This window comes from Aethalodelphis obliquidens, unplaced genomic scaffold (assembly GCF_003676395.1).
Source record: "Aethalodelphis obliquidens isolate GAN/ISIS:26980383/991018 unplaced genomic scaffold, ASM367639v1 scaffold62, whole genome shotgun sequence".
In the NCBI taxonomy this organism is placed as follows: domain Eukaryota; kingdom Metazoa; phylum Chordata; class Mammalia; order Artiodactyla; family Delphinidae; genus Aethalodelphis; species Aethalodelphis obliquidens.
This window is the reverse complement of record NW_020838006.1, coordinates 5,527,252-5,539,488: the sequence shown is the minus strand read 5'-3', so window position 1 is coordinate 5,539,488 and position 12,237 is coordinate 5,527,252. Positions and strand designations below refer to the sequence as shown.

The following is a 12,237-nucleotide window of genomic DNA, read 5'->3' as shown; positions in this document are numbered from 1 at the left end:
CCTCCATGTGGCTGCTGGGCAGGACCAGTGGGACAGGGCTCAAAACTGGAAGAAAAGCTACAGTATTTAGTGGGGGAGTTTGCCACCTAGAGCCGTGGTTCATGTATGGGCAGGTCACGAGTGGTCTTATAAACATAAAGGCTTTGAACCTCTCTTTTCAAGGAGAAAGAAAAAAGAACAATAGATTTGAACTATATGCCATTCCGGAAAAGGCAAAACTATGGAGACAATAAAAAGATCAACAGTCGCCAGGAGTTTGGGAGAAAGGGGAGATGAATACACAAAGCGTATAAGTTTTTATGAGCAGTGAAAATACTTTGAATGACATAATGATGGATATATGTCATTATACTTTTTGTCCAAAATAGAATGTGCAACATTATTCACTTCATTAAAGTGAACCCTAAGGTGAACTGTGGACTTTGGTGGGTATGATGTGTCAATGCAGTTCATCCCTGTTTTTTTTTTTGTTTTTTTTTAAAAAGTACCCCTCTGTTGATAATGGCTACGCATGTGAGGGGACTGGGTATATGGGGAATTTCTGTACCTTCCTGTCAATTTTGTTGTAAACCAAAACTGCGTTAAAAAAAGTCTCAAAAAAAAAATTAACACTCAGGGTAGACCTTTTTGGCAAAACATTTCTTTCACTTTTAAGTATACATATTATATATGTATGTGTGTTTGTTGGACTGTGATGTAAAATGTATTTTTTAGATCAGAACAGTTTGCAGGCCATTGTAGTTAAATTATACTGGCAAATAAAGGCACAAATTAACCTCAAAACAACAAAAAAAAAAGAAAGAAAAGAAATCAACCACAGGAAAAGAAATGAGAAAAAAATGATTACATGGAGACTAAACAACATGCTACTAAAAAACCAATGGATCAACGAGGAAATCAAAAAGGAAATTAAAATACCTTGAGACAAATGACAATAAAAACACAACCACACAAAATCTGTGGGATGCAGGAAAAGCAGTTATTAGAGGGAAATTCATAGAGATACAGGCCTTCCTCAAAAAACAAGAAAAATCTAAAATAAACAACCTAACCTACCACCTAAAAGAATTAGAAAAAGAAGAACAAACAAAACATAAAGTCAGCAGAAAGAAGGAAATAATAAAGATCAGGGAGGAAATAAATAAAATATAGATTAAAAAATCAATAAAACCAAGAGCTGGTTCTTTGAATGGGTAAACAAAATTAACAAACCTCTGGCCAGGCTCACCAAGAAGAAAAGAGAGAGAACCCAAATAAACAAAATAACAAATGAAAAAGAAGAAAGCTCGACTGATACTTCAGAAGTACAAAAAACTCATAAGAGAATACCATGAACAATTATATGCCAAGAAATTTGACAACCTAGAAGAAATGGACAACTTTCTAGAAACATACAGCCCATAAAAATTTAATCAAGAAGAAACAGATAATTTGAACAGACCAATCACTAGGACTGAAATAGAATCTGTAATAAAAAAAAAAACACCTCACTACAAAGGAAAGTCCAGGACCAGATGGCTTCACAGGCAAATTCTACCAAACATACAAAGAAGAATTTATACCGATTCTTCTCAAACTCTTCGAAAAGACTTAAGAGGAGGGAACACTCCCAAAGACTTGTGATGAAGCCACCATCACCCTGATACCAAAACCAGACAAAGTATCACCAAAAAAAGAAAAAAATCCTCAACAAAATATTAGCAAACCAAATTCAACAACACACACAAAAAATCATACACCACAACCAAGTGGGATTCATCCCAAGTTCACAAGGATGGTTCAACATATGCAAATCAATCAATGTAATACACATTAACAACAACAAAAAAAATCAAAAACCACATGATCATCTCAATAGATGAGGAAAAAGCATTTGACAAAATTCAACATCCATTCATGATAAAAACTCTTACCAGGGGCTTCCCTGGTGGTGCAGTCGTTGAGAATCCACCTGCCAGTGAAGGGGACACGGGTTCGATTCCTGGTCCGCCAAGATCCCACATGCCGCAGAGCAACTAAGCCCATGCGCCACAACTACTGAGCCTGTGCTCTAGACCCTGTGAGCCACAACCATTGAGCCCGCGTGCCACAACTACTGAAGCCCGCGTGCCTTGAGCCCGTGCTCCACAACGAGAGAAGCCACCACAATGAGAAGCCCATGCACTGCAACAAAGAATACTCCCCGCTTGCCACAACTAGAGAAAGCCCGCGCACAGCAACAAAGACCCAACACAGCCAAAAATAAATAAATAAATAAATAAATTTTTTAAAAAACAAAACTCTTACCGAAGTGGGTATACCAGGAACATATCTCAACATAATAAAAGCTATTTACGACAAACCCACAGCCAATATAATACTCAACAGTGAAAAGCTGATAGTCTTCCTGCTAAAATCTGGAACCAGGATGCCCACTCTCACCACTTCTATTCAGCATAGTAATGGAAGTCCTAGCCACAGCAATCAGACAAGAAGATGAAACAAAAAGTATCCAAATTCGAAGGGAAGAGATAAAATTGTCACTATATACAGATGACATGATACTATATATAGAAAACCCTAAAGACTCCACACAAAAACTACTAGATCTAATAAATGAATTCAGCAAAGTAGCAGGATACAACATTAGCACTCAGAAATCGGTTGCATTTCTTTACACTAACAATGAAATATCAGAAAGGGAATGTAAAAAAAAAAAAAAAACCTTTTAAAATCACACCAAAAAAAAAAAATACCTAGGAATAAATTTGACCAAGAAGGTGAAAGACTTATACACTGAGAACTATATAAAACTTATACACTGAGAACTATAAAACATAATAAAGGAAATTAAAGAGGATTCAGAGAAATGGAAGATATCCTATGTTCTTGGACTGGAAGAATAAATATTGTTAAAATGGCCATACTACCCAAAGCAATTTACAGATTTAATGCAATCCCTATCAAATTACCAATGACATTTTTCACAGAACTAGACAAATAATCCAAAAATTTATATGGAACCATAAAAGACCCAGAATTGCCAAAGCGATCCTGAGGGGGAAAGAAAAAAAAAGCAGGAGGCATACCTCTTCCAGACTTCAGACTATACTACAAAGCTACGGTAATCAAAACAGCATGGTACTGGTATAAAAACAGACATATGGATCAATGGAACAGAACAGAGAGACCAGAAATAAATCCACACACCTATGGCCAATTAATCTTTGACAAAGGAGGCAAGAATATAAAATGTGAAAAAGCAAGTCTCTTCAGCAAGTGGTGCTGGGAAAGTTAGACAGGTGAACGTAAATCAATGAAGTTAGAACACACCCTCACGCTATGCACAAAAATAAACTCAAAATGCCTTAAAGATTTAAACATAAGACATGACACCATAAAACTTCTGGCCAGGCTCACCAAGAGCATAAGCAAAACATTCTCTGACATAAATGTTTTCTTAGGTCAGTCTTGCAAGGCGATAGAAATAAAAACAAAAATAAACAAATGGGACTGAATCAAACTTACAAGCTTTAGCACAGCAAAAAAAAAAAAAAGACAACCTACAGAATGGGAGAAAATATTTGCAAATGATGCAATCATCAAGGGCTTAATCTCCAAAATATACAACAGTTCATACACTTAACAACAAAAAAAAAACAAACAACCTAATCAAAAAATAGGCAGTAGACCTTAACAGACATTTCTCCAAAGAAGACATACAGATGGCTAGCAGGCACATGAAAAGATGCTCAACATCACAAATTATTAGAGAAATGAAAATCAAAACTACAATGAGGTACCACCTCACACCAGTCAGAATGGCCATCATTAAAAAGTCTACAAATAACAAATGGTGGAGAGGGTGTGGAGAAAGGGAACCCTCTAACACTGTCGGTGGGAATGTAAGTTGGGGCAGCCACTATGGAAAACAGTATAGAGGTTCCTCAGAAAACTAAAAATCAAATTACTATATGATCCAGCAATCCTACTCCTGGGCATACCCACAGAAAACTGTAATTCAAAAAGGCACATGCACCCCTATATTCATAGCAGCATTATTCACAATAGCCAAGACATGGAAACAACCTAAATGTCCATCAACAGATGAATGGCTAAAGAAGACATGGTACATATAGACAATGGACTACTACTCAGCCATAAAAAAGAATGAAATAATGCCATCTGCAGCAACATAGATGTAACTAGAGATTATCATACTAAGTGAAGTAAGTCAGAAAAACAAATACCATATGATATCACTTATATGTGGAATCTAAAATGTGGCACAAATGAACCTATCTATAAAACAGAAACAGACTCACAGACATAGAGATCAGACTTGTGGTTGCCAAGGGGGATGGGGAGAGGGAGAGGGATGGACTGGAAATGTGGGGTTGGTAGATGCAAACTATTACACTTAGAATGGATAAACAACAAGGTCCTACTGTATAGTACAGGGAACTATATCCAATCTCCTGGGATAAACCATAACAGAAAAGAATATTTTAAAAAAAGAAAAGAATATTAAAATATATATATATACACATACATATATATGTATGTATAACTGAGTCACCTTGCTGTACAGCAGAGACTGGCACATTGTAAATCAACTATACTTCAATTAAAAAAAAGAAAGAAAGAAACTATGGCTGAAAACTTCCCAAACCTAAAGAAGGAAACAGATATCCAGAAAGCACAGAGGGTCCCAAACAAGATGGACCCAAACAGACCCACACCAATACATACAATTAAAATGGCAAAAGTTAAACAGAGGATTCTAAAGATAGCAAGAGAAAAACAAAAGAGTCATTTACAAAGGAACCCCCATAAGGCTATCAGTTGATTTCTAGCAGAAACATTGCAGGCCAGAAGAGAATGGCATGATATATGCAAAATCCTGAAAGGGAAAAACCTGCAACCTAGGATACTCTACTGACCAAGCTTATCATTTAGAATAGAAGGAGAGATAAAGAATTTCCCAGACAAGCAAAAACTGAAAGAATTCACAATACTAAGCCTACTCTAAAAGAAATATTATAAAGGATCTTCTCTAAATAGAGAAGCAAGAAAGCTAAACAAAAGAGAAAATCACAATAGGAAAGGCAAATATACAAAAAGATTGAAGATCACTTAAATAGGTTAGTACATAGATTAAAAAACAACCAAAAAATTTTGTAGACGCAATTATAAATACAATAAATAGTAAAAGAATAAGCATTAAGATGTAAAATAGGACATCGAAATCACAAAATGTGGGGGAGGGGAGTATAAAAATGTAAATCTTGGGAATTCCCTGGCGGTCCAGTTGTTAGGACTCCACACTTCCAAGCCAGGGCGCACAGGTTTGATCCCTAGTCCAGGAACTAAGATCCTGCATGCTGCACGGCGCAGCCAAAAAAATTAAATTAAAATTAAAAAGTAAATCTTTTAGAATGTGTTTGAACTTGTATGACTATTAGTTTAAAGCAAGTAGATATAGTTATGGGTCAGCATACTTGAACTCCAGGGTAAACACAAATCAAAAATACACAGGAGATTCGACAAAAAACAAAAAGAAAGGAACTCAAGCATGCTACAAAAGAAGACCATAAAACCACAAAAGAAATGAACAAAGAAGAACTACAAAAACTGGAAAACAGGAATTAAAATGGCAATAAATACATACCTATTAATAATTACTTTAAATGTCAATGGGCTAAATGCTCCAATCAAAAGACATACAGTGGCAGACTGGATAAAATATAAGAACCTACAATACGCTGCCTACAAGAGACTCACTTCAGGGCAAAAGACACACACAGAGTGAAAGTGAGGGGATGGAAAAAGATATTTCATACAAATGGAAATGACAAGAAAGTGGGGGTAGCATACTCATTTCAAACAAAATAGACTTTAAAACAAAGGCCATAAAGAAAGACAAAGAAGGACATTATATAATGATAAAGGGTTCAATACAAGAAGATATTACACTCTTTAACATAAATGTACCCAACACAGGAGCACCTAGATACATAAAATACTAACTGACATAAGGGGAGAAATGGACAATAATACAATAATAGTAGGAGACTTTAACACCCCTGACATCAATGGACAGACCATCCAGACAGAAAATCAGTAAGGAAACAGAGGTCCTAAATAACACAACAGAACAGTAGAACTTAATTGCTATCTACAGGATACTACACACACACGCACCCAAAGGAATACACATTCTTTTCAAGTGTGCATGGAATATTCTCTAGGATAGATTACATACTAGGTCACCAATAAAAGCCTCAACAAATTTAAGAAGACAGAAATTATTTCAAGCATCTTTTCTGACCACAACCAGAAACTAGAATTCAACCACTGAAAGAAAAAATAAATGAACAAATATATGGAGATTAAATGACATGCTACTAAAAAAAGTGGGTCAACAATAAGATAAAGAAATCAGAAAATACCTTGAGACAAAAGAAAATGAAAGCACGACCTACAAAATCTATGTGACACAGCAAAAGCAGTTCTAAGAGGGAAGTTCATAGTGATATAGGCCTTCCTCAAGAAACAAAAAAATCTCATATAAGCAAACTAAACTACCACCTAAAAGAATTTTAAAAAGAACAGACAAAAATCCAAAGTCAGGAGAAGGAAGGAAATAACAAAGATCAGAGAGGAAATAAATACAATACAGATTTTTTAAGAAATAGAAAAGATCAGGGACTTCCCTGGTGGTCCAGTGGTTAAGACTCCACACTCCCAATGCAGGGGGCCTGGGTTTGATCCCTGGATGGGGAACTAGATCCCACATGCATGCCGCAACTAAGAGTCCGCATGCCGCAACTAGGAGTGCGCATGCCACAACTAAGGCCCCGCATGCCACAACTAAGACCCAGCACAGCCAAAATAAATATAAATTTTTTTAAAAAGAGTTCTCATCACAAGGGAAAAAAAATTTTTTTTTAAAGAAATAGAAAAGATCAATAAAACCAAGAGCTGGTTTTTTGAGAAGATTTTTTAAAAATCAATAAAACTCTAGCCAGTCACCAAGAAGAAAAAGAGTGGACCCAAATAAACAAAATAAGAAATGAAAGAGGAGAAATAAGAACTGATACCACATAAACAGAAAAAATCATAAGAGAATACTATGAACAGTTAGATGCCAACAAATTCAACAACCTAGAAGAAATGGACAAGTTTCTTAAAATATGCAGCCTGTCAAAACTGAGTCAAGAGACAGATAATTTGAACAGACCAATCACTAGAAATGAAATAGAATCTGTAATTTAAAACAACAACAACAAAAAACCCTCCCTGTAAACTAAAGGCCATGACTGGATGGCTTCACTGGGGAACTCTACCAATCATACAAAGAAGAACTTATGCTGATCCTTCTCAAACTCTTCCAAAAGACAGACGAGAACACTCCCAAAGTCATTCTATGCAGTCACCATCACCCTGATACTAAAACCAGACAAAGACACTATGCAAGAAAATTACAGGCCAGTATCTTTGATGAATATAGATGCAAAAATCCTCAACAAGATATTAGCGAACCAAATCCAACAACACATAAAAAGGATTATATACCATGATCAAGTTGGATTCATTCCAGAGTTACAAGGATGGTTCAACATATGCAAATCAATTAACGTGATACACCACATCAACAAAAGACAAAAGCCACATGATCATCTCAAAAGATGCAGAAAAAGCATTTGGCAAAATTCAGCATCGTTCATGATAAAACACTCTTACCAAAGTGGGTATACGGGGAACATATCTCAACAAAATAAAGACCATTTATGACAAACCCACAGCCAACATAATACTCAATGGTGAAAAGCTGAAAGACTTCTTGCTAAATTCAGGAACAAGACAAGGATGCCCACTCTCACTTCTACTCAACATAGTATTGGAAGTCCTAGCCACAGCAATGAGACAAGAAACAAAAGGTATCCAAATTGGAGTGGAAGAGGTAAAACCGTCACTATTTGCAGATGACATGATGCTCTATGTAGAGAAGCTTAAAGTCGCCACATAAAAACTATTAGAACTAATAAATGAATTCAGCAAGGTAGCAGGATACAAGATAAATATACAGAAATCTGCTGCATTTCTTTACACTAACAATGAAATACCAAAAAGAGAAAGTAAACTAAAAAAATTCCATTTAAAATTGCATCAAAAAAAAACAACCTAGGAATAAACTTGGCCAAGAAGGTGAAAAACCTATATGCTGAAAACTATAAAACATTAATAAAGGAAACTGAAGATAATTCAAAGAAATGGAAAGATATCCCATGCTCTTGGATTGGAAGAATTAATACTGTTAAAATGGCCATACTACCCAAAGCAATCTACAGATTTAATGCAATCCCTATCAAAATACCCATGACATTTTTCACAGAACTAGAATAATCCTAAAAATTATATGGAACCACATCAGACCCAGAATTGCCAAAGCAATCCTGAGGAAAAAGAACAATGCTGGAAGCAGAAGCATAACCCTTCCAGACTTCAGGCTATAGTACAGAGATACAGCAATCAAAACAGTGTGGTACTGGCACAAAAACAGACATAGAGATCACTGGAACAGAATAGAGAGCCCAGAAGTAAACCCATGTACCCACAGTCAATTAATCTACGACCAAGGAAGCAAGAATATACAACGGGGAAAAGACACTCTCTTCAGCAAGTGGTGTTGGGAAGCTGGACAGCTGCATGTAAATCAGTGAAGTTAGAACACTCCCTCACACCATGCATAAACTCAAAATGGCTTAAAGACTTAAATATAAGACATGACACCATAAAATTCCTAGAAAAGAGCATAGGCAAAACATTCTCTGACATAAACTGTAGCAATACTTTCTCAGATAATTTTCCCAAAGCAAAAGAAGTAAAAGCAGGGCTTCCCTGGTGGCGCAGTGGTTGAGAGTCCGCCTGCTGATGCAGGGGACACAGGTTCGTGCCCCGGTCCAGGAAGATCCCACATGCCGCAGAGCGGCTAGGCCCGTGAGCCATGGCTGCTGACCCTACGCGTCCAGAGCCTGTGCTCCGCAACGGGAGAGGCCACAACAGTGAGAGGCTTGCGTACCGCAAAAAAAAAAAAAAAGAAGTAAAAGCAAAAATAAACAAATGGGGCCTAATCAAACTTATAAGCTTTTGCATAGCAAAGGAAACCATGAACAAAACGAAAAAACCACCTATGGAATGGGTGAAAATTCGCAAACGATGTGACCAACAAGGGATTAATTTCCAAAATATACAAACAGCTCATACAATTCAATATTAAAAAAAAAAAACAGGGCTTCCCTGGTGGCGCAGTGGTTGAGAGTCCGCCTGCTGATGCAGGGGACATGGGTTTGTGCCCTGATCCGGGAAGATCCCACATGCCACGGAGCGGCTGTGCCCATGAGCCATGGCCGCTGAGCCTGCGCGTCCGGAGCCTGTTGCTCCACAACGGGAGAGGCCACAACAGTGAGAGGCCTGCGTACCACAAAAAAAACCCAAAACAAAACAAAAAACAAACAAACATTACAATCAAAAAATTCGCATAAGACTTAAATAGACATTTCTCCAAAGAAAACATATACATGGCCAAAAACCACATGGAAAGATGCTCACATCACTAATTATCAGAGAAATGCAAATCAAAACCTCAACGAGGTATCACCTCACAGTGGTCAGAATGGCCATAATAAAAAAGTCTACAAATAAGGAATGCTGGAGAGGGTATGGAGAAAAGGGAACCCTCCTACACTGTTGCTGGGAATGTAAATTGGTACAACCACTATGAAGAACAGTATAGAGGTTCCTTAAAAAACTAAATATAGAGCTACCATATGACCCAGTAATCCCACTCCTGGGCATATATCTGGAGAAAACCATAATTAGAAAAGATACATGGACCCCAATGTTCATGGCAGCACTATTTACAATAGCCAAGACACGGAAGCAACCTAAATGTCCATCGACAGAGGAATGGATAAAGAAGATGTAGTACATATATACAATGAAATATTACTCAGCCATAAAAATGAATGAAATAAGCCATTTGCAGCAACATGGATGGAGCTAGAGATTATCATACTAAGTGAAGTAAGACAGACAGACAAAGACAAGTATCACATGGTATCACTCATATGTGGAACCTAACAAAAAAAATGGTACATGAACTTATTTACAAAACAGAAACAGACTCACAGATTTCAAAAACAAAGTTATGGTTACCAAAGGGGAAATGTGGAGAGGAGGGATAAATTAGAAGCTTGGGATTAACGTACACACACTACTATATATAAAATAGATAACCAACAAGGACCTACTATATAGCACAGGGAACTCTACTCATTATTCTGTAATAACCTGTATGGGTAAAGAATCTGAAAAAGAATGAATATATGTATAACTCAATCACTCTGCTGTACACCTGAAACTAACACTATATTTAAACTAAATATACGCCAATAAAAATTTTTTTTAAAAGGCACTGAGGGCTTCCCTGGTGGCGCAGTGGTTAAGAATCTGCTTGCCAATGCAGGGGACACGGATCCCACATGCCGCAGAGCAACTAAGCCTATGCACCACAACTACTGAGCCTGCGAGCCACAACTACTGAAGCGCGCGCTCCTAGAGCCCGTGCTCCACAACAAGAGAAGCCACTACAATGAGAAGCCCGTGCACTGCAACGAAGAGTAGCCCCTGCTTGCCGGGGCTCTCTGAATCATGATTCTGTGATTATGCTTATCATTATTTCTCACAGTAATCTGGCCTCACGTATTAAAAATTTATATAGATATTAACATAGATTTCTGCTCTAAAATTTATGGTAAACCAATAACAGTCTTAGCTTTACAGCATAGTTTTGATATAGTTTCACTTTATAGGATAGTTTTTTCCTCATCTTGGCTCTATTCCAAGTGCCAAGATGAGAATGTGTTTCTTTGATATTCCTCACTGACAATCCATATCTTCACACTTATTTTAGTTTCTTTAATGGAACCACTATTAGATTTATGTTCTCTATTACAAGTCGTCTTAGGACCTATTCGGTCCATTTAAGCTTCCTGTTAAAGCAGAATCAATCTATTCCACTGGTTTACAAAGCTTTTGAAGTATCAGAAAATTCTGATGACCTGAATTGATTAAAAAAAACAAACCCTGTGTTGCATAACAGAGGGAATGTTTTAATCCTTAAAAGATATTGATATTATGAATTGATTTTCTTAGCAATGGTGCAGATGTTTCAATTACAAATTCTACTGTCTGAAATTAACTGTACACTGCACATTCTTACTGGAGGTCTGGAACTGATTATACTGTCATATGCTTAAGTCTCCAAGAGGTAGTCCGCTCCAAGATTCTAGGGGCAGTGCGTGTCCTAATTTAGCCAACCTCAAGCAATACAAGAGCCCACAAGGATAAAGACATAAAGGTATTAATTATGTCCTGTCTCCAGAAAAGCTCAAAGCACATGTCCTTAACAGTGGAGTGATAACATTTCCAATAATGGCTATCCAGTAAGAGGTGGGCAAGCATTTGGTTGCATAGGGTATATCCAACTATTATAAACTATTATTAAATGAATGTGATAATCACAACCCATGATGGTTAAGCAAAATCCCAGGCTATGCTAAGGAATTTTTTGAAAGAATTATTTTGTTAATTAGTATAATTTATACAAGAAGGTAGCCACAATTATGAGAAGGAACCTAGGAAGATGGGAAAGTGAAGAAAGGAAGAGAGGTGAACTAATATCATAATATGATTATGTGCCAGGTACTACATATGTGTTATTTCATGTGATACCCAGGACATTCTCATGAAAGAGCTATAACTGCCTTCTCTTTGCAAAAGACAGAACTGACAACAAAGTGTTTGTCCCAAGGTCACATCCCTGACAACACTGGAGCTCGCTTTCTAGGTCAGGCCTGTTGGCTCCAAAATCATGATATTCTCACTACTCTATGCAAATTACCATAGAAAGATTTTAACAGAAGAAAAGCAAATAATATGCTTGGTTTATTTTTGCTGATGAAAATGTCAGCTACAAGCTGCCACGACAGAGTGAGTCACAGTGGACTGACTTACTTCAAGGAGGAATCTCCAACGCCAATGCAACCTCGCAAGCTGAGCTTCCTCAGGAATCCACCGCATCGCTTTGAGATGTTTTCCACCACTCGACCCTTCAGTGGAGAAAGTTGGAAAAAATCTTGTTTCATGCTGCTTATCTAACAGCAAAATAACCTGAAATTTAGGAACTGAATA

General features: G+C 37.1%; 1 protein-coding gene across 4 annotated transcripts in view; it reads right to left on the bottom strand.

Moving 5' to 3' along the window:
• Nucleotides 1-12,237, bottom strand: part of FBXL2 (F-box and leucine rich repeat protein 2) — a 79,590-nt gene that overhangs the window by 22,808 nt on the left and 44,545 nt on the right. For all 4 annotated transcript variants that reach the window (XR_003429029.1, XM_027088306.1, XM_027088307.1 and 1 more), the window contains one exon: nt 12,061-12,155. Coding sequence is in view for 2 of the 4 variants with exons in the window: in XM_027088306.1 (XP_026944107.1) it covers nt 12,061-12,155 (95 nt within the window). In the remaining 2 variants the exon portion in view is untranslated. Of the gene's footprint in view, nt 1-12,060; nt 12,156-12,237 lie in introns of those variants that run through there.